The sequence below is a fragment of the Oreochromis aureus genome, linkage group 12, assembly GCF_013358895.1.
Source record: "Oreochromis aureus strain Israel breed Guangdong linkage group 12, ZZ_aureus, whole genome shotgun sequence".
NCBI lineage: Eukaryota > Metazoa > Chordata > Actinopteri > Cichliformes > Cichlidae > Oreochromis > Oreochromis aureus.
This window is the reverse complement of record NC_052953.1, coordinates 26,435,444-26,458,181: the sequence shown is the minus strand read 5'-3', so window position 1 is coordinate 26,458,181 and position 22,738 is coordinate 26,435,444. Positions and strand designations below refer to the sequence as shown.

Below are 22,738 nucleotides of genomic sequence, written 5' to 3'. Positions count from 1 at the left end.
CCTGAGAGAGGAGCACTCCAGGCAAATGTTTTTGTTTATATGAAAACGGGGCAGAAAGTTTGTGCGTAACAGAAACTACAGAGTCTGCAATATAGTGCTCATACTCAGATTACCATTAGCTGGCAGGTGCAAACAACAAAGATCAGTGTTGTGCATTTGATAGTGGAGCGTGCAGCTCATTTCACTACATTTTGTGAGTTGTAACGACAGCAGCTGGACTTGCTTAGGTTTGCTGTTCTATCGAACGCTGAAGCACCCACCCCCGACATCCCTCCAACCTCCTCTCCCACACACACAACCCTCTGTAAATCTCTTGCAAAGACAATAGACTAACTGTAACTCTCCTAGCAGCAATGACTAATCAGTTCTTATCAGCCAGTAATCTATGTAGTAATAAAATGTCTTCTTAAGAGAACAACTGCAGCAAAAAAATTTTTAAAAATTTGTAGGACTGGTTTCAAACGCAATATGCTCCAATCAGAGCTTAGTGCAGGTTGAATCTGGGACTCTGACAAACTTTTTGGAGACTTCCAGATATTTAAGACACAGCCATGTTGAGTTAAGTATCAAAATAATCAGTGACTGTGTATTTAGGGCAATGCAATTTCATACCTGGAATGGTGAATTTACACTATATTTTTCTGCTGCTATTATTACTATGCAATATAGTCATTTTTCCTAATGTATATAACAGTTTTTTCCTAACAGCAGTGTATACACACAAATGTCTCTTATATTCTTATGTGTACATATCCTAGATTCCTTTTTTATACCTTTAGATTTATATTGTACAGTCTGACGGCAAGTAAATGCACAGAAATTTCGTTGTGATGTGCACTAAACTGGATGACACTAAAGTGGCTATTCTATTCTATTCTATTCTATTCTATTCTATTCTATTCTATTCTTCTAAATGCAAGAATGGCCTTATAGATTTCTCCATTTGCACCCCACATATTTGAGATAATGCTGTAAATGCTTATTTTTGGTTTAGTTAAGACAATTGTTCTGATGTTTCTTTTTGTAGATTAATCGAGTAAATCTAAAAAAAAGCAATTTTTTGGGCATGTTTGCCTAAAAATGTCACAAAAGATTAATTAATTATGTAAATAGCTGATAATATCATAACCCTTTTCCTTTCACTCCACCGATTACAAATTATTTACTGGCAATTAAACGGTAAATTATAGTGTATTCTAGGGTAATTACCACTAATGATCAGTAGGTAAATACAGTAAATGTACAGCTGAAACAGTAAGAAAAAAAAAGGTATTACTAACTTTAACTACGATGTATTTGTGACTGTGTTCGCCTTTTTTTTAATTCAAAATATTGTTATTGGGTATTTTATGGATATAGTTTACAAAGAAAAAAAGAAGATGGAAAACACAAACTGTTTACAATGAATACAAAACAGAACTTCTCATGTTGGAATATTGTTTTCCTCTCTTATTATTAACCAAACAAGCAACGAGAAAAAAGAAAAAAACAAACAAACAAAAAAACAAAACAAAAAAAAACAACAACAAAAAAACAGAAAAAAAAAACAAAAAGAGAGAGAACCCCCGAAAACAACCCCGCCCCCCAACAAAATAACAAAAGCCTGTGTTCGCTTTTTAATAAGTCAGGTATAATTAGGTACTGTGTAAAAAAAAAGGCCTCCTCTGAAAGACGTCCATTCAAATTACAGCTGTAAATATCCAAATTTTGTCCAACCCAAATTTAACTGTGTACTATCTAGGAATGAAAACAGTACTTTCCAATGAACTGCTTTTTTATAAAGTTGTTTTTCATGGTTATACTTCCTTACAAAAACGTTTAAACATTTACATTTTTGACAAGGGACTTTTTTTTTATATATTTAGGTTGAAAAATAACATCAGCACACCTGGTAACACACTCTTCAGGAAGTTTTGTGTTACTAGCAGTAGGTCCCCGCGACTGTTTCACATTCTACTCAGTAAAGCTGTTTTCACACGTGAAATCTAGAAAAATTTGAGGTGAATCATGTTTGTCTTCTCACTTATGCACAAGCACGATCTATTTTTTAACCTGCTTATCAAAGTAGGGTGGTGGGAGGGGGCTGGAGCCTATCCCAGCTGACACTGGGCAAGAGGCACAGTACACCACAGTCACACACCAGTCCATCACAGGCCTAACACTGACAAACGACAACACACTCTCTCACATCCACACCTGCAGCCAATTGAGAATGGCCTGTTAACCTAACAAGCGTGTCTCTCAACAGCGGGAGGAAGCCAGAGTACCCGGAGAACCCACGCAGGCACATGGGAGAACATGTAAACTCCACACGGAAAGCTCCCAGCTGGCCGACAGTTTCAAACCCGAAACTGTCTTGGAGTGAGGTGACATTGCTAACCACTGCACCCCTATGCTGCCCTCAACGGCTGCGTTCTCACTACTATAATAACCTGTTTTAGTTATGCGAGGAAGCTATCTCAGCAGAATGACAAGCACTTACTAGCCGTGTTTGATGTGCATTTGCATATGTACATACACCTCGTTTGGGTAATGTTTCGAAAAGTTACCAGTAACCTGAAACTGTGCAATTGCTTGCACTATTATCATGTTCATAACCTTTGTAATAGAACATGCCATCGCCTATTTAACCACAACAAAGTAACTCAGTAAAAAGATGACAATCTACCTAGTGACTAAGCTGAAACTGTACTGTAAAAGTTTTCCGTGGTATTACCGCGCTGTCTTGTCTCACATGGTGATAGACTGTCCCCTTTTCTATGCAACCAGCATGAACTTGCACCACAGCATGCATGAGATCACACATGAATTTATTGTAAAAGTCAAGTAATGTCGTGGAAAAACTGGGGCTTGTTTTTACTGCAGTTGGGTCGGTGAAGAAATGAGTTTGTCTTCATATTTCAGCTGTAGTTTCTCTGGGTTTACGTAGTAGCTGTTCCTTAGTTATTACCAATGGTAACTTCATAACAATACAAAACATTACCATTTCAATTAAGAGACTAGAGAAAGGAGGCTTACTGAGAATTCAGTTCAGTGATGATTAAATAATAAATCCTTGCCTGCTGTATTTCTATCACTTTTAGTCGTCCACAGCACCTCAGCTGCTTTTATTTTTTATATAACGGGAGTTTTACTTATGTAACTACAACATTCAAAAAACACTGCAGCTCGAATGAGAAAGCCCACAGGCAGCGGAGTGGAATTCTGTCTAGTCGCCCAAACTAAATGCCCGAGCTCTGTTACCACAATTCAAGAAAGGCATCTGGATGCAGCAATGCAGTTTTTCCCCTGCTCTCATTCACTTAAACAACCGATGACGTTCACTCGCCTGGCTTGGAATCTGCAACTGCTGCCAGCAAGAGTTGTGAATGGGGAGGCAGGCAGACAGAGGCTTGTGAACACACACACACAATAAGCAAAGGGTCTACTGCACCGATGCTGCTCGCGTCACAGTGGCTAAGTTCAGGTTACATTTAAACAAAGGAATTCGCCCCACACCCCTCATCGGCTATCGCACACATAAATCTACAGTATGTTCTGATATTATACCTGCTTGCGCGCTCTGACTGTATGTCAGCTATATGTATAACATTAAAAGCCACAGTGTAACAGATCCCACTGAAACAAAGAGCTGTGTCAGGCCTAAGTGCCTTTGTTCTTTTTGATCTGTTGTAAAGCCCCAATTTCCTCAGCTGACAAACTCACACAGACATCACAGCTTTTAAGGCCAGCGCACCAGCGTTTCCCCTTGGTGCTCTGACACAGTAAGCAGTGCTGTCGCTGTCGTTTGATACTCAGATGACCATCGAAGTGTTTCATTTCACCGCATACTCATCATCCATAAAGTATCTTCCGCAGAGACCGGAGAGGAGCTCTACAGGAAGATGGAGCTCGGATGGCAGTAGCCCACTCAGTTTGTTATGTAACAATCAATTTGATTAAATAGCTTATGGGCTGCATCAAACTGATAGCGTATTATACCATTGAGCTTTACGTAAGACAGCGGTCACTTAACAAAATGGTCCAATATGGTCAGAGCCCCTCTCTTTAAAAAAAAAAAAAAAAATTCCTCTTGTGGAAATCAAGTTAGGTTTTTTACTGTGATTAAACGGAGCACTCTTTTGATTAGAAATCCTCCATTTCTAAAGTGTTTCCAATCTTCCAGCTAGTTACTAATCTCAAAATTATCTCTAAATACTCATAAGTGACGATGAGCCTTCACCAAACTTGGCGGCAAATGCCAGACCAGCACTGTCAGAGCAGCCATCGCTGACACTGAAGAGTCAAAGAGCAACAAGAGGCTGGCACGAGGCTTGTTTTGCCACTCTTGGCCCGGGGATATCAATAGCTTTCTTATTTCTCTTCTTTTCTCCCACTTGCACAGTTTTACTGATGTGGGAGGTGTGAGGATGCTGGCATAAACAAGCCAAAGACTGCAGTGTAAACTGGGCCTTCCTGTTGTCCGTAGCTGGAGAAGTTTAGACAGAGGATGCTTGCCTCTCAGTTCAGGCCTGGCTGGAGATATGCTCGCATAAACAAACAGGAAAAAACACTCTTCACTTTGCTCCACTCGCATTCTCTCGCTGTTGCTAGTGCATGATATAAAATGAGTCTCTGTGTATACAGTACTGTGCCTCGCTTAAATGCATGCATGCACAGAAAGCAGCAGCATTAACAGCAGCAGACGTGGATGTGCACAGCCTTTGGCACTGCATCACGTAATACAAAACCTCTAATGATTTAGACCATTAGAGGATACAACCAATACTGCACTCGCGACAACCTGTGAAATTGTTCAGTGTGTGCACTGCAGCCGGCTCCAATTCAACTGTTGAATCAGTCCCACACAGCTACATTTATAGAGGCATTGATCAAGCTGCCGAGAAAGTCGTGCTTCAGCTATTAACTCAAAGATCCATCTCATCCAATAATTGTATAAGGCCTTATTCTCTCCTCCACACACACACGCACACACACAGTCAGGGCAGATGCACACCATTGGAGCAGCTGGGACAAGCGAGATCTGTCACGGGTCATTAACTGCTCTTATTAATTCATGAAGCTTGATTCACTCGTCCCAGTCGTGTTCTGCTGCCATAAAACAAATGTCCAGTCCAACCCACGGGCGAAGGCATTCTTCATGTGGATTTTGACAGCATGTCGCCATCCTGGTTCATTTTATTACTCTATTAGTGCCTATGAAACACTTCCAGCTCTATGTGCAAGAAGCCGATTTATTTAAAAAACGTGCCACCGTTGTGACACGCGTGGAAGGAGCTGCGAGAGAACCAAAGTCTTTTCCTGCGTCGTCTTGCAACTCTGCGGAGGCTTTTGCCACATCAAACTATGAGCTTCCCTGCAACCAGACCTGTGTACACTTGCACTTGTACATGCACCGAGTCACTTTAAACTGAAGCAAAAGATTTGATGCATTTACAGAAAGACAGAAAAATGTTGCAACCAGTTCCAAAAAACAAAACAAAAAAAGAATAATCATGACAATAAAGTGGGATGAGTGTGAGTGGTGGTTTTTAAACCCCGCTGATTCCCAAAACAGGTTTGGGATTACTGAGGAGGGTTCAAAGGGCATCCCAAAGGGACCCAGGTACACTCAGGACAAAATGTAATCCGTTTTCATTTTGTTTAAGTTTCTGGACATTACCCAGACTGAAGAAGGGAAAAGGATGGCTATTTCTCTCAGGATTTATCTTGCTGTTTATAGCTGCACAACCAAAACACTCCCTAATTTGGCATTATGAGGCGAAACCTAATGAATTTTGTTTTGTAACTTCCCACAGGCCCCAAACCTGAAATAAAAGTGCCCGCATGATCCCAACGACCAAAACGGTCACTGCATCACACAGTGCGCGGCGTTTACCTCCAGGCCTTCCTCATGCCCTCAGCGCAACCCTGTCTTCCTCAGAATGAACTATTAATGACACCGTGCGCCTTCATATTTCAGACCGTGCTGTCGGGCTGCAACTGGCCTTTTCAGACATTTGACTCTTTCTACACAGATAACCAGAGTCCGTCTCTCCGCAGGGGCCCTTTACACAGATTTCAACACCAGTCACGTCATCGGATCACCGTTCAAATGTCAGCCAGCCTAAGCTCATTTTATTCCCCCTCTAGAAAGGAGTTATTCCCCGTGTCAGTGTTTGCTCCAGCATGCATAACGTTGCGAAAGAGCCGCTTTCATATGCACAGATAGCGAAAGCGGATGTGGGAGGCAGACCACCCTCCCATCCTCCCTCCCCTGCCACCCCCGTCCCCCAACATATATATCTTTATATATATATATGTATAATGGGGGGGAGGGGGGGCGCATACAATCTGTCAAAATGTGCAAGGATTTTGATTGACTCGAGTCTATAACTGATTACAAGACGAGCAGATTCGCGGTGTTCCGTTGATGTTGTCTGCACTGTCTGCACAGCACCCCCCTCCTGATGTTTTTCTGTTGCATCTTTAGGATTTACCTGCCGTAATGAGCCAGACGGTCTGCAGGCTGCCGTCATCTTTACGATTATTTTTTTTTTCTGCACAGCTCAAAATATGACAAAAGCAGGCCCGCTTACTATTTGTGTCAACTTACCCTCTCTGGCTTTTAGCAGTACAGTGTTGGCTACTATGTTCTCCAGCTCCATCAAAAAGAAAAAAAAAGAGAAAAAGAAAAAAAAAATCCTAAACGTAGAGGTTTCTCGGCACACAAACGTCTGCGGCGAATACAGCGTCCTTCAGCTCTGTGCGATGCGTTTCTTTTTCTTCACTCCTGGTCACTATCCGAGTAAAATTCACTCATATCAAAGTCGTAAAGGATAAAACAGGATGTCATAAATTTGCTTGCAGTGTAAGCTGGGCATGGTTCTCGTTGTGGGCTGGAAGTGCGGCGCTGCATTTCTACTCCAATCCCCCCAAAACCATTCCATGCGTAATTTGGGTAGGAAATCTCCCCGACGCATAAAATAATTATTTCTGGAAGATCCGATGTCTGCAAACCGGGTTCTTTCGGCGGCGGATCCTTAACAAGGGTACACTAGGATACCGCCAGCTTTACCTTACAGCAGCAGCAGCAGCAGGGGTTGGCTGAGTGCACGAGAGAGGACATCAGCGGGACCCCTCCTCCCCTGTTGGTGCGTAATCAAAATAGGCTGGGCCTCTCAGTCAAGCGGCGTCAAGCCACACAGTCAGCCTCTACCAGAAGTTTGGCCACGGTGTCTGCAAAATAAAAGCATACTACAACTGCCTGGCTCGCTGGAGGAAGCGACACATTTTATAAAATGCTTTTTGTGGATTCTACATTCACATTTTCTTTGGTCCCGGACGTTTCACCTCGAGTAGCCATGAATCTCATACCCAAGAGTTTCTACAACTAGTGAGCTTCTTTCCGCCAAAGTGATTCCGTTTCTGTCCCAGTAACGCAAGCACAGGTGCTCCGACTGTAGCGGCAGTAAAGATTAAAAGGGTAAGAGGTAAAGTCGCCCTCTGGTGTTCAATTATAAACTACATACGAGAACTGGTGTGCATAAGGTTATGGATCACTTTCGCGAATCAACAAAGCTAAACAAGCATTTCACCTTTGAAAATATATAAATAAATAACGACTGAATGCCAGGTGATTGGCCGTTTCGCGAGGAATCCAGTAATTTTGTAAGGTAAGGATTTTCAAAGGATTTATGACAGCAAGGAGCAAATCCACATTTTAGAAGGGTTAGCTTTGTAATTGAACTGTAATTCTCTCTAAACATCTCCACAAATGAGTTTCTGGCATAGCTGAGGACGAGCAAAAATACACTGCCATTTACTGCTCCAAAATGAACGAAAAAGGCTACTTTTTAAATTGCATTTATACTTAAAATAATAACAAATCTGTCAAAGATTTTAAAGCAATTTTTAAAGCAATGTCGGACATTGAATCATATTTCTGATTCAAACCGATAACTTACAAAGCTGTGTTCATTTCTTACAAATGACTCGCTTCTTCATATTAAAAAAATAGTTTACATCATCATAAGCCCGCTGTCGCTGTATTATTGTGTTTTTACAACTTTATGAGTGTTTGCTGGTGAAATGGAGGTAGGAGTGTATTAAGAAGAAAAAAAAAAAAGATCGAGTGAAGAAATCAGGTCGAGTCAGTCCAAGTGTCCACTGTAGCGTTTGCTTCGAGAATCACGTTACCGACAAACCTTCATGTGGGGTCCTCTGCCCTTCTCCTGAAGACAAGCACTTTACGCTGAAGATTCACCGGAAACTGTACTTTATATAATAAGACTTGATATGTGGAAACTTTTTTATGGCTTGCAGGCTGTCAGGCTCCGGGTTCATAGTATAAAATAAAACGAAAGGGAGAAAAATACATTAAACTGCCACCGGAAGTGCTTAATCATGTGGCACGAAGATAACTCATTTAGGAGCGAGTACAATCTCGCGGCTGCCCCGTTTCACAGAAGCCACGATGGATCTGTCAAAACGATTAACAAGCTTATTATTGACCGCTGAAGGCAGATAGGATCGATTTCTCAGAGTGCGGACGGGCTCTCATTTATATAAACAGGACGTGGGGCAGCCTGATGCACCGATATGCCGCCTGCTTAAGTGCAATTACCACAATGAATTATGGCATTTCCTCACATAACAAATGCACAAGTGTCCGGTTTGATGTCACATTACAGCGGCTAACGTGATCTGCATGGTGGTGTCTGTGGCGCCATCCTAAAAGAGGGCACTGGGCCCTGATTGACCTAAAGTGACGAGCTTCACATCCCTTTAAGGCATGACACCCCTCCCACCCCACCCAAGTAGACCTTCCATGATGAAAAATTAAACTCTTTAATGGGCCAAAGCATGTAGTCTCCCCGCCCCCCTCAATAGCAGTTCCACATTATTTAAACATTCACCACATGATGAAAGAATACAAAGTGCTATTGATTCTTAATTGTCAACATAGTGATTTCAGAAAAAAAAAATATTTTTTTAAACTTTCTTGACATGACACCCCCCCCTTACAAAACTCAAATTAAATCGATACAGTACATCACAGTAGATTGACTCAGGATAATGGTGTGTTCTGCTCACTTAAAAACAAAAAGTCAGGCTGCCATGCACTCTCAGGTTCAACTTAAAACTCGTCAGTCCAATGCCAACTGAGAAAGAGGCCCACGGCAACTAGGTTGCGTTAGTATTCGTCTAGGTTGTCAGCTTTGGGTATGGACAGGCCTCGGTCCTTCAGGACCTGCATTTTGACTTTCTCGGTCTCCTGTTTGGCTTGCTGCTGCAGCCGCTGCTCCTCTAAGATCTCTTCAATGGAGACTTGCTGCAGCACCGTGTCACAGGGCTTATCCATGTCCTGCAAAGACAAGAGACCGTATCACATCTTGCACAGGCCTGAAACACTCAGATAATACTACTGAACACATTTTAATTGGAATTACTGGGCGTTCTGTAACTTTGAATTATTACTAATAAAATACCTGATCAAAATTTTGATTATAGGCAAACAATCTGATTACACTAATGAAGCAAACAAGTGTGTCTTTATCAAACAAATAATGCGGAAGAATAAAGTGAACCTCTGTGCTAATGATTTCTCCAAAAGCTACTTCCTTTTTCCAGTTGAGGACAGGCTGCACACCTGCCACTTCCTAGAACTAAAGGCATGAAACATCTGCAAATCTTCAAGAAGACTGCATGGTTCATGCCAACCATCAATCACAAACTGCTTTCTCATTATAAGCAGAATTACAAAATGCTGTTCATTCATGCTTGACAAACATTTTCTCAAAACTATACATAAATGAATGTGTGCAGAAGATGTTGTATGCTGAGACTATGTGCCTTTTTGTGCTTCATTATCATTTCTGATATGACACAGGATTTGATGTCAGCTTACTCTCATCGTTTGCCAGATGCAAGCTCACCAAAAGACACCAAGAAGTTAATCACTGCCGTTCCATTTCCATCAGCATTTCAGAACAGAAATAAATTAACAATCAACTGAACCTAATCATCAGGCAAATGTCACAAAAGGCAGCAACATCTTCTAAAGCGCTGAGAAGCAGATCAGAGCACAGGTACTGTCAAGCCTCTGCTATGACTGAAGCAGTTTTACATCATGACATGTTGTACTGTTACAGCATCATGTGGATCCCTTTAACAGCAGAGTACTGCTGTCAAGCATTAGGTAGGAATAACAGAGTAAGACGAGTTCATGAGTCACTTTTGCTCAGTGTGCTGGCCTTGAAGGTCTTGTGTCACGGCGGTGTCCCTGTAACGCGTCACCTTGGCTGTTGACGTACATCGGACAAGCATGATTAAGGAGAGTCAGATTTTAAGGATGCGTCAGCAGCTTCCACTGTTGCCTCTTAGCAAGTAGTTCCTGAGCCTGCCAGTCTTTCTGGCATCTGTTTGCACCAGAAAGACTGGTGAGGGTTCTCACCAGGTACTCCGGCTTCCTCCCACAGTCCAAAGATAAGCATGTTAGGTTAATCGGTGATTCTAAATTGGCCCACGAATGGCTGTGCGTCTCTCTGTGAGAAAGGCCAGATCTCACTCTGTGTCAACTGGGATAGGCTCCAGCCCGAGGACCCTTAGCCACCATTTAAGTGAACCCCTACTCTCACAACTGTATCAATGCAGTGTGTGAAGGACATAAGGAAATTTAACCATGTCTACTGATCCTTCTGACCATTTCAAAAACCAAAGTGAAAACGAGATTATGTCTACTTACTATCTCTCCAAGCAGCACCACATTTTCTCCTCTCACGATGAATATTCCTCTGGGGATGTCACCAAACTTTTTTCCCACGTGGATGCGCTCAACTGTCTGGTGAAAAACTAAATTGGCTGGAGGACAAAAGAACCGGTGTAAATAGAGAGCTGAAAACAAGAGACACGATCATGGGAATCATAATGACAGATAAACTGAGCCTGCTGTAACCAGTGCAGTGACCCGACTCAGAAAAACAATACTAAAGGTGGATATAATTAAAAGAGTTATACCAAACTGATCAATGCTTCTCAGGTAACCAATCAATGTTCTTCCATCTCGGAGCAGCACCAGGTGCTTCTCTGCGGGATACAAACAAGAGGAGCAAGTTATATGACAATTTAAACCCGCTGCAGATGATCCAGATTGCGTCGGACACGATGCTGCACATCTTGAAACGATTATTTCTTTTTAAACCAAATCAGCTCCATCAAATCACTCCTCCAACTTACTATCGATGTCGTCAATGAGGCTTGCCGTCCCTGGTACGTAGTTCATCTTGTGCTGCTGCTTATTTGAGTCTTGTATCTGTATATACCGTCAAGCCATTAATGTTTCAATACATGTTTCTCACAAAATTAGCACAGGAAGCGTCTTTATACACGCCAGGGATGAACTTCCTGTAAGCATTTAACCCTTTGTGCGCTGTCGATTCACTACATTTCTAACACGCAGGGCCGGCCCTTTAAAAAATACATCTTTAAATAAATAGAACTTCAGGCATCGGTGGGTTTTGAAGATTAAAATAGCAGTTAATGTTTTTAAAATGTTATTTTTATGACCTTTTCCCCCATTGGCTAATAACGTCTACTGGCGCGCATGCGTCGGCAAAGATCGTATATACACAACAATGGTCACCGAGCCTGAACAATTCAAAACGCCCTACATTATGTAAATAAATGTATAATTTTGTTGAAATACACCCAGAAAATAGACGTTTAACGTCTTAAAATCATATCATAAATTTATAGCTAGTGAAATGAGGGTAGACCATGGCGTTACTTTCTCCGTCCAAACGTTGGTTGTGCCAGAAAAAATCTGGCGGAGTGAGACCTCTGTAGGTTTAGCAGCGCTCGCTATTAAAGGCGCAGCACGGGGGCGCTCACGTCATTCAGTCGTTTCCCGACTTAACCAAAGGGTCCGCACTTGTATAGGAAAACGACAACATTGCTGCTGGCGTTTCAGACGACCTGACACATCCGATAAGTAACGCGAGGCTCGCTGCAGATTTGTTTTTCCCCCCCACAATGACAGATGACAGGGCGGCTGCCGGTAAGAGCGCTTAGTCCAAGCATCATCATTATCAAATGCAGTCCAATCTGAAACCCGGCTGGCCCTCGACTTGCAACTCGGGAAATAATCACGGGAACTGGAATAACAGTATGGTAAGTAAGTGGACACAGCTCAGACATATTCTCGTGGTATTCACACTCTCTTTTAGTGTCTTTAAACCTTAAAGAATAGCGTGAATTTGTGGTGGAGATCATTTTCAGCCAGCTCGCACAAAGCTCTGCCTATGCTAGCTGCGCGGCTAACTGAGCTAACTAGCATTATGTAATAGTAACGGCTAAGGACAGAGTTCAGCTGTTTTCCGGGACTTTTACGTTCATCTTGACGCGACTCCACTGTTAATAAGACTCCACGTGTTTGAAAGAATGAGTGAGTATTTCGTGTCTTTCTTGTGACATGTTGGGCCCTTTTTTTTTTCTCCGGTCAGTTTTACTCTACTTAAGGATTTTGCATAACTGGTTCCGCAGGCAGATGAATCAATGTCCCTGTTTGCACAGTTATTGTTTGTTCTGGGATGGGTAGTGACGTTGAAGGCGTAGTTTCAAAGTTTAATGTGTCATACCAATGTCTACTTGTTAGTACTCTGGTGCCAACCATGCTTTGTAACTGTATTTGCAGGATGCTCCTCAGTATCCAGGCTATCCTCCACAATACTGGTATCCCCAGTCTCATTCCACAGGGCACTATGCAAATACCTATCCCTCCGGATCAGATGTTCAGCCACAGTACAATCCACAGGTATAGATATACAGATGCAGCATAACCAGTCCCTCTGACTCTAAGGTTGGGTTAGTGGATTTATGCTTAAATGTCTTTAATTTACATTTTCATATTAACATCTATCATGTCAAAGTTGTTGTATCTCTGATGGATTTATACTTGTTATTTTAAATAACTAGGTCCCCTTCTTGTGTCTTTCACATAGGTAATGCCTGCTGGTTATCCAAACGGCCATGGAGTCTACAGTCCAGCACAGAGTCAGTATTCAACAAGTGGTTTCCACCCATCCAACCCTTTCTACTGTGCTGACCCTCAAAGACCGGCTCCGGGTTCTTATCCTAACCAAGGCTGCCACGCAGAGCAAAGCAGTGGGTCTTCTGGACAACCTCACTCTCAACACCAACATCATCACTATGCTGGGCCACACTGCCAAGGGGTTGGTGCATTTAAGCGCACACAGTTTTCAAATATAACAGTAGTTTAAATAAAGTCTTACAAATGAGGTATATTATACAGTGTAATTTTATTATTATTTTTTTTATCTAAAAATAGATGTCATTTTCAAACGCAAAAGAAACTTTTTCTGAATGTGAGACATTTGTCTTATTTCTGCTCTCAGGGTCCTGGATATCCTGGATCGTACCCTCACTACAGCGAGAGTGGCCATGCATTGCCTCCAAATCCCCCATACCCAACTGGCCAGTCACTTCATCCCAGCCAGCAGCCTGACGCATGGGCACATTCTGGTCCATATGTACCCTCACAGCAGCCATGGCCGCCGGGACAACAGCCTCCACAAAACCATTATGGGAATCCAGTCCGTCCACCACATCCTCCAGCGTGGCCAGGAACTGGAACAGGTGCTCCTCCACCTTACCAGCCCAAGGTAAGAATCTTAAGAGATTTTTTTTATTTTATTTTTGTGAAACACAGATGTGCACACAATGTATTACAACTGTCATGATGAACTGCCTTTACACTTTGTTCTCTGTAATCACACATCTGTTCTGGGTGGATAGCATCTGTTTTTGGAGGGATTAGATTTTCTAAAAAATAAATACCAAATTTTGCTAAGGTATATTTATTTGAGTCAGTTTACAGCCTCTATCCTTATATTATCAAACATTTTAAACGCAGTCTTTTTCAAACTCTTGTGTTAATGTAGGACCAACAGCACCAACGTGCCCCACCGGTGGGACCTAAACCGAAGCCAGCACCATCCCCGAATCCCCCCAGTGGTAATCCTACTGAAATAAGTTCTCCTCCACAAATGTATAAAACTGGGAGAGGTGATCCTAATGCTTCGCAAGCTGAGGCCCCGCCTTCGGTTCCAGCATCAACTCCAAATCAGGCTGGACCTCCGCAACTGAGCGATAACCCCAGTCTGGCTAAGGTCCAGCAGGTCATGTCCAGAGTACTGCTGCTTCAGGAAGACGTTGATGAGTTTGTTGGCAAAAAAACAGACAAGAGTTATCGTTGTCTGGAGGAACTGCTTACCAAAGAGCTGCTGGTGCTAGACTCTGTGGAGACTCAGGGACAGGAGAATGTCCGGCAAGCCCGAAAGGAGGCTGTACAGAGAATCCAGGCCATTCTGGACCAGCTGGAAAAGAAAGCTTTCTGAGCTGGACTTGTTTTGCTTGTGGGTCACTTTGATTTCATCTTCCTGATCTTCCATGGACATGTTCAGGTTCTTGTCTTCTTTTGCTGACCAGTGTTGTAGGGATTTTTTTTTAATTTTTTTTTTTCCCTCCACCACCATGTTACTATAAAATACCTGGAAAAGGTGGCATGGACCAAAGAAAAAGACACAGCAGTTACTGGCACGTGGAATCCAACTTTGAAGCTTAATAATGCTGGTATAAAAGGTATGGTGGTATTAGACGTGAAAGCTCATGGTTGCTGGCGTCAGCCTCAGTGAGTGACTCTATCAGCTGCAAAAGCAGGAGCGAGTCACCGGAAGATGAACTTGTGTAGTGTCACATTGCAGCTCTCTGTTGTCTCTGACTCATGACGCAGATTATCATCACACTGTCCCTCAGGAATGTGGGTCAGTTTCAGTCTGATCCAACGTGTATCAGCTCTTGCACTTCTTTAGCTGTCTGTCGTTTCATCTCAGAGTCCCTTTGCATGATCAGGAAATTGTGCTTTCACCTAATAGAGTAAATGCATTCAGTTGTCCATAGCCACTTGCCTCTCCATGCCTCCGCCTCTGTAGGTGCAGTGATTTCTTTTTTTCTTCTTTTTTTTTTTTCTCACTCAGTTTAAGCCCTGCATGCACTGTAATGTCAGATAGGCACTTGATACAGTCATGATATCTCAGAGCTCAGAACTGGGCCTCGAGTGTAGCAGATTAGTGAAAATCCCCCAGAAGATTGCTGTTCCCAATTATTTCATCTTTTTTGATGAAGACCTAGAATCAGACCTACATATGAATGCCATGTGTTTCACTTCACTCACTGATAAAGACTTGATTAAGTATGACTGGACAAGCTGTTCTTTTTCTCCATCTTTGAACATTCAAATATATATAAAACTGAAATCTCTACTTGAACATTTTCAGTCATGTTTTACGCTGAAGGACAAGGTTGGATTAAATGTTTTTCTTTCTGTCCTTTTGATATTGAGGACAAAAATCTATGTTTATATCAAACAGATTTTTGTGTGTGCATCACTGTCCATTATCTTGTGTATGTATGTTTTGTTTTTTTCCCTCCTCAGACATTCTTGATGTGTTTTAGCAAAAAGTGCCATATTTAAGAGGATGGTTTTATATAATTAGGAGAAAAAAAATAAAATAAAAATATCACAAGGTTTGCATGGAAAAGAAAATCATTTCCTGTGTGTTCATTTCCCCTTCTGTTTAAATTCAGCTCACTGTGTAGTTTTAGATCTAATGCATGTTTCCAACATAAGATGGGGAATTTTGCCTGATAAACGGTGAAAAAAATCACAAGTGAAACGTGGGAGGCGGGCAGAAAAATGATTAGATGTCAGGGTTTTTTTTGTTTGTTTTTTTTTAACTTTTGATCAAATTAGTTTTTGCCTTTACCAAACACACACGAATATCAGACGGTTTAGGTCTATATCAGTCATATAATATTTCTAAATATCGTTCCATTTTAAAAATTGGAAGACTGCTTATTTTTATCAAGTAGAAACTGGTGCTTGGAGGTCACACTGCCTTCAGCTGCAGGCCTGCATTGAGCTCTTTAAATAGATAGCTATTTGGACGCAAAAGCATTAATGCCTGCCCATGAAGGCTCTAAGTGCAGTCTAATTTAATTCAAGGGTCAAATGGCCTGACAACACACAGGACACCCTCCGGTGAGTGAATCTGAGCCAAACAAGCCTGCTCCACTTGAGTCACTGGTTACAGACGACCAACTGTGGAATAATTTGTTTGTAGTTTTCTTCATCAGCGAAGCTGTAAAAGGTAGTCTCTGCAAATTCTTCCATAACCTTTTCACGTTTTAAACTTTTTGCCTACCATTAACAAACTATTACAAAAGATAAAATTGCCATGTCGACAGAAAAAGCGATGTCCTATACATCAAAACTTCCTTTGTGGTGGAATGCAGCGCCACCTCTGAGGAAAGTGGAAATTGACCTGAGTTCACCTGGATTAGCTGTGTTTGAGCTGGAAAAACTCTTGTATACGGGCAAAGCCATAATCAGTCATGCAGATGAAGTGTGGCCTAGGCTGTACATTGGTGACCAGTAAGTAACTCCTCTTTATTTCTTTTGATGAACTCTCTGACATAATCCAACTGCACCTATTCCTCTAGCGTTAGTATTTACTTATATACAGTAGATTCAAATTGAGATTATGGCTCTAAATATACTTCCTGACTTGTAAATCTCCAAATGTTTTTCTTGTGTTGAGTCATCTGACACTTTCAGTTAAAATACTCAAATCAATCAATAAAAGTCCTGGATTCACTCCACATACGTGAAAGAGGAGCTGATCATAAATCTGATTCAAATGCAGAATGAGTAACGTGACATTTGTCCTGCTGCATTCCACAGTGGGAACTTGCATAAACTACAACAACGCCATGTAAGCGTTTCCACTGATGCCTAGGCATGAAAGCACGTCTCGAGTGTTCGAACTCGCATGCTTGAAGTGCTTTTCTAAGGATCAGTTTATCACGATGAAATATTGCATACATGCCGTATAACCTACTGTCTGTGAATACAGAGTGGTGTGTTTTCCAGACACAGTGCAGAAAACCAGGCTGATTTGTACAAGAATCACATCACTCACATCCTGAACGCAGCTCACAGTAATCGTAAGGGACAACCAGATATCTATGAGGGAATGAAGATCACCTACATGGGCATAGAGGCTCATGACTCCTGTAACTATGACATGAGTGTCAACTTCCAGGCAGCAGCAGACTTTATCCATAGAGGTCTGAGCAGAGGAGGTAAGAGGGGAAGGTTAAAAATTATATAAATACGGTTCAAAGGCAAATAGATTTGATGTGTGGAATTTAATCTAATATTTCTCTGTGAAGGCAAAGTGCTGGTCCACTGTCATGTAGGAGTGAGCCGCTCTGCCACCCTGGTCCTGGCTTACCTGATGCTGAAGCAGAACCTCACTCTGGTCGAGGCTATTTGTGCTGTGAAAGAGAGCCGTGGTGTGATTCCTAACCGAGGTTTCCTTCGACAGCTCATCAAACTGGACGAGCAGCTCTTTGGCAAGCATCGCTGAAACCCATCTAACAGCATTACTAGTCACCTTTCATGGGTCCAGAAGATTGATCTTTAATGTCAAGATGATGTGTTGCATGAAAGATTTCTTGCTTTTTACTTTGGGGTCTTACAGCATGCGATCCTTTCTTTGGTCTTTATTGTTATGAACGTTAAGATACAAACATTAAATTTGTACATGTTAAATGGACTGATGTTTTACAAAATTTTTAGCAGTCAGCTTAATTTACTTAAATACTGTGGAAAAGTTTTGAGCCACCACCGATTTCTTTATATGTCGCTTTCAAGGAACCAAACCTTTTTTGTAATTTTTAAACGTGGTCTTGATCAATAGTTCTCTAGGCTTTATGAAGCTCTTTCTTTGGACACTGGCCGCTTCTATCTGACCATTTTCAGAGGAATGTGTTGTTGTTGTTTTTTCTAATGTTGTTAAGGCATTTAACACTGACTCATGGATCATTTAAGTATAAAAAAGGCACCTAACTCAATGAATGGACCAGTGTGAGAACTAAAGGAGAAGTGGCAGGCCAAAAATACAAAAAGCTATCTACAGCAGATGCAGCATCTGAAAGTCATTGTCTGTGGAAAAAGGAACAAATCCTGATCTGATATATGTTTTGGGCACTTCAGGTGATCCATCTAGTATTCGTTGAAGCCTCATCAGAAATGATCTCAGTGGAAGGCTGAGATCTGTCAAGAGACCATTTTTAATTCTTGCCAAATCACTCGAGAGCTGTACTGAATATTAGTGGCAACAAGTCTTATGGAATGAATCCAAACTTGAAATTTTGGGTTCAAATTGTTGCCAATATGTACGAGGAAGGTCAGGAAAGAGGCACACTAGAGAGCTGTGAAAAACGATGGAGGTGCTGTCATGGTTTGGGCCTTCATTTAAGGCAGTAGTGTTGATGATCTTGTCAAAACTGATGAACACAGAAAAGTGCCATCAGGTTTTGACCCACTATTTAATACCATCTGGAAAGCATCTGGTTTGTTATTGCTTCATTTTTCAGCATGACAGTGATCACGAACACACTGCCAGTACAGCCAGAGCATGCCTGGACAGAAAAACTAAATGCAACACTATCAGTCATAGATCGGCCTCCTCAGAGCTGGACCTCAACATTATTGAAGCAGTCTGGGATCATCTTGACAGAGAACAGAACAAAGAACATCTTTCAAGAAGCCTGAAGAACTTTTCCTGAAGACTACTTACAGAAAACACAAGAAAGCAGCCTAAGAGAGTTCAGGTTGTGTTGAAGAGTAAAGGTAGTCATACCAAATATTAGCATTCAAGCTTCGTTAAACTCTGTTTTTGCCTTATATAGTGTATTAACATGTATTTTTGTATTTGTTTTCCCATTTTCCCAACAAAATACGAAGAAATAATGGGTATCTCAAGACCTTTGCACAGTAATGTGGCTCCATGGTTCCTCTTAATGGCCAAATATTAAATGTGTTTTTGTTACTGGGATGATATCAATGCCCATTTTTAACTCAACCAATAGCTGGTGCAGAAATAAAAAAGTTAACTTTTCAAAAGTGTTTTAGTGTTTCATTGCACAACAGATAAACATTTCTCTCTGACATTAGTGTTAACAGGGTGATATCAAAGTTCAGCTGCTATGCTGTATGGCACAGCTGGTGATAGTGATCACCTATGGCATTTTTTGTACCCCTGCATTAACAAACAATGGCTTTTCTGTGCATTCTGTGTAAACTCAGTTTGATGCCATGATTACAGGGGAGTCATTGCGCAGAACAAATGCAGAAGTTGAGCAAATAAGAGGCTGAGACAAAGAGCAAACAAAGTCAAAGTTCGGCCTGATCGTTCTCATAAATAGAAGGTCTCCCTCTGTCCAGCTTTACTCTCTGTGGTTGATAATACATACAGTGAGCTCCAACCAGAAGAAGGTAAGCGATATGTTTTTTTAATACCACGTTTAACTGTTCCGCCATCAGATGCACAGTTATATTTAAAACGTAACATCTGTAGACTGTAAGTTGAAATTTTGATTTTAAGCTCCTCTTAATGACGCTGAATATTTGCAGCTAATTATCATGAAGTCTATAAATAGATTTAACCAGCCCATACACAAAACAGCCAATTTGGAGTTTAATGTAAGTAAATTATGATAGGTGCGCAGAAGTAGGCAACATTAGGAATTAAATTTGGCCCCTCCGCTTCAAATGAGTGAGGAGATAAAGAAACACAGAAATTTGTTGGGAATTTAGCAAAAACTGTTGCAACATAGCGTGTTGGTCAGAAACTCAGTTCACAGTATGAAAGAGCAAAGCTGACTTTTCAGGCGCAAACATTGCATAACCCACATGAACAAACAATCACTTTTGAACTTTTGTCTCAGTTGACCATGATGCATGCAGCCTTGGCTATCTGGATCTTATCAGCAGTGTTCTGCGTGGGTAGAGGCGATCACCATTTTGGCCATGCCAATGAAGACCAGGAAACTGACAGCAGCCTCTCACAGGTGTCCACAGCAAACAAAGAGTTTGCCTTCCGTCTGTACAGAAAGTTAGCAGCTCATCCCGACTTTCAAGGAAAAAACATCTTCTTCTCACCAGTCAGTATTTCTACTGCCTTGGCTGCCTTGTCCGTAGGAGCCCGGGGGGAGACCCACCGGCAGCTTTTCAGTGGTCTAGGTTTCAACAGTTCCCAGCTCATGCAAGCAGATGTAGATCAGTCCTTCCGTACGCTCCTGCAAAATGCAAAGAGTGGTGACACCAGTGAGGGGACTGCCGTGTTTGTGGACAACCGCTTTAAGCCTCAACCTGAGTTCCTGGAGGTGTTGAAGCAGTCCTATTTTGCAGAAGGGTTTAATGTTGACTTCACCCAAGCCACGGAGAGTGTCAATACCATCAACAAGTATGTGGAGACCAAGACCAATGGGAAGATTGACAAGCTGGTTGAGAGCCTGGATGTAAACACAGTCATGTATCTTATCAGCTACATATACTTTAAAGGTAAGAGGTCAACTGAGATGAGATTTGACTGGTCTCTCTTTTATTCCAAGGTTTAAGTTTGATGTGTCATCTGTAACGTGAGATTTATTTCTGCTCATAACCGCAAAACAGGAAAGTGGGAGACTCCGTTTGATCCTCGGGACACCAGAGACGACCATTTCCATGCGGAGAACGCTCAGGTTCAAACAGCTGATTCAGAACGGAGATGAGTTGCAATAATTATACATCACTGCCCCTAATTCAACCTGTTTTCCAATAAACTGTCACATTTCCAGGTTCCAGTCCAGATGATGAATATGGAAGAGGATGTTGATATTTATGATGACAAGCCCATTAACACAACAGTCCTCCACCTCCCCTTCAACGGCACCCACTCCATGCTGCTGATGTTGCCTGATAATATGGCAACCCTGGAGAACGCCATTAGCCCGGGCCATGTCAACAAATGGCTGAAATGGAAGAAGAAGAGGTTGGGTAGAATTTCAAATCGTGCTTAATTTCTTGGTTTAGACATATTCATCATATTTACATATACTTAAAAAATGTAAGATTAAACAAAGAAAACTAGAGTAAATATGAAATGCCGTTTCTAAATGATGATTTCATTTATTAAGTGGAAAAAACTATCCATTTCTACCCGTCCCTGTGTGAAAACGTAATTCCCCTCTAAACCTAATAACTGAAGCATGAAGTGCAATCAGGCATTTGCAGGGATTCTTGCCCACTCTCAAACACATTGGAGGGGTTTGTTTTAACATGAAGCCCTTACTTTGACTAGACCACTCCAAAACCTTTGTGTTCTTTTGTTTTTGGAGTCATTCAGAGGTGGATTTGAGTTGGTGTGTTTCAATTGTTGTCCTGCTGCATAACTCAGGTGTGTTTGAGCTTCAGGGCGCAAAACATTCGCCCTCAGAATTTTCTGGTAGAGAGCAAAACTCATGGTTCGACCAATTACAGGAAGTCGTCCAGATGCTGAAACAGGAGAGCAGCCCCAGACCATCACACTGCCACCAACATGTTTCATTCCTGCAATGATATTCTTTTCATGTAATGCTGTCTTAGTTTTACGCCAGATGTAACAGGACTCAAACCTTCCAAAAACTTCAGCTTTGTCATGTCAGTCCACAGACTGAAAGTCTTGGGCATCATCAAGATTTATTTATTCTTTGGAAAATAGCTTTGTAACCCTTTCCAGACTGATAGATGTCACTGACTTAGTTTGCCAGCTGTTTCTTTAGATGATGTGCTGCTTTTTGAGATCTTTTAGCTTCACTTTGTCAGACAGGTTTTATTTAAGTGATTTCTTGATTCATCAGGTCTAGTAGTAATCAGGCCTGGGTGTGGCTTATGAAATTGTGTTTAATTGTGTGGTTAATCACAGTAAGTTCATGATTTAACAAGAAGGGGCAGTTACTTTATGACACAGGGCCAGGCAGGTTTGGGTAGCTTTTTTTCTATTAATAAAAGAAATTATCCTTTAATAACTGCATTTTGAATTCACTCAGGTTATCTTTGTCTGATGTTAAAATTTGTTTGATGATCTGAAACATAGAAGTGTGACAAACATGCAAAAAACTAAGAAATCAAGAAGAGTAAAAATACTTTGTCATACCCTGAATATGCTTGCTGGATGAATATCAATACTATTGATCCATTTCACAATTTTTAGGACATACCACATATATGTTCCAAAGTTCTCCATCAAGACTTCCTACGAACTGAACAAAGTGCTGACTGAAATGGGAATGGCAGACATGTTTCGTGATAGTGCAAATCTGACTGGTATTTCAGAGGGGCATAAACTGGCAGTCTCAGAGGTAAGGACAGTGTTATTAAACACACATTTCTCCCTTTTATTCCATCCTCTCACATGTCTCTCACTCCACTGCGCTGTAGGTGGTACACCAAGCCACCCTGGATGTTGATGAGGCTGGAGCCACAGCAGCAGCTGCTACAGGCATCGGTATCATGCTCATGTCCCTCCGGATCGTCCCGGTCTTGAAGTTTAACCGCCCATTTATGGTCATCATCACTGAGCGTAACACAGAAAACATTGTTTTCATGGGAAAGATTATTAACCCAAACATCTGATGGAGGAAATGTTTTGTGTTCTTCCACGGTTGTTGCAGTAAACATAAAATACTCAGAAAAACAAAACAAAAACAAAAAACACTCTCTTGTCATGTCTCTTCCTTTATGACTGCATGGTTTTAGTATTGTTCTACCTGTTTTTGACAAGTAGAAGATAAAATACAATCAACAGGATTC

The 22,738-nt window shown here is 41.5% G+C and overlaps 5 protein-coding genes across 5 annotated transcripts in view; 3 read left to right on the top strand and 2 right to left on the bottom strand.

The window, feature by feature from the left end:
- The window catches only part of grk5l (G protein-coupled receptor kinase 5 like), a 28,101-nt gene extending 20,975 nt beyond the window's left edge, over nucleotides 1-7,126 (bottom strand). The window contains exon 1 of the mRNA XM_031744187.2: nucleotides 6,596-7,126. Coding sequence (XP_031600047.1) covers nucleotides 6,596-6,647 — 52 coding nt within the window. The 5' untranslated portion in view covers nucleotides 6,648-7,126. The remainder of the gene's footprint in view (nucleotides 1-6,595) is intronic.
- Nucleotides 7,127-8,815: 1,689 nt separating this feature from the next.
- Nucleotides 8,816-11,494, bottom strand: lsm1 (LSM1, U6 small nuclear RNA associated). Its single transcript, XM_031743249.2, has 4 exons — nucleotides 11,218-11,494; nucleotides 10,999-11,067; nucleotides 10,727-10,842; nucleotides 8,816-9,346 (listed from the first exon to the last, which is right to left on the bottom strand). The coding sequence occupies exons 1-4, from the start codon at nucleotides 11,261-11,263 to the stop codon at nucleotides 9,176-9,178; spliced, it is 402 nt and encodes a 133-aa protein (XP_031599109.1). The 5' UTR covers nucleotides 11,264-11,494; the 3' UTR covers nucleotides 8,816-9,175.
- Nucleotides 11,495-11,853: 359 nt separating this feature from the next.
- Nucleotides 11,854-15,604, top strand: bag4 (BCL2 associated athanogene 4). Its single transcript, XM_031744199.2, has 5 exons — nucleotides 11,854-12,150; nucleotides 12,674-12,793; nucleotides 12,981-13,211; nucleotides 13,395-13,661; nucleotides 13,941-15,604. The coding sequence occupies exons 1-5, from the start codon at nucleotides 12,073-12,075 to the stop codon at nucleotides 14,394-14,396; spliced, it is 1,152 nt and encodes a 383-aa protein (XP_031600059.1). The 5' UTR covers nucleotides 11,854-12,072; the 3' UTR covers nucleotides 14,397-15,604.
- A 691-nt stretch (nucleotides 15,605-16,295) lies between these two features.
- On the top strand, nucleotides 16,296-17,597 carry LOC116324288 (dual specificity protein phosphatase 26-like). The gene is made up of 3 exons (XM_031744872.2): nucleotides 16,296-16,492; nucleotides 16,991-17,202; nucleotides 17,293-17,597. Exons 1-3 carry the CDS (start codon nucleotides 16,296-16,298, stop codon nucleotides 17,487-17,489), a joined length of 606 nt encoding a protein of 201 aa, XP_031600732.1. The 3' UTR covers nucleotides 17,490-17,597.
- Nucleotides 17,598-19,288: 1,691 nt separating this feature from the next.
- Nucleotides 19,289-22,642, top strand: LOC116323782 (serine protease inhibitor A3K-like). The gene is made up of 6 exons (XM_031744236.2): nucleotides 19,289-19,402; nucleotides 19,855-20,470; nucleotides 20,582-20,649; nucleotides 20,746-20,939; nucleotides 22,140-22,287; nucleotides 22,367-22,642. Exons 2-6 carry the CDS (start codon nucleotides 19,861-19,863, stop codon nucleotides 22,559-22,561), a joined length of 1,215 nt encoding a protein of 404 aa, XP_031600096.1. The 5' UTR covers nucleotides 19,289-19,402; nucleotides 19,855-19,860; the 3' UTR covers nucleotides 22,562-22,642.
- Nucleotides 22,643-22,738: the final 96 nt, after the last annotated feature.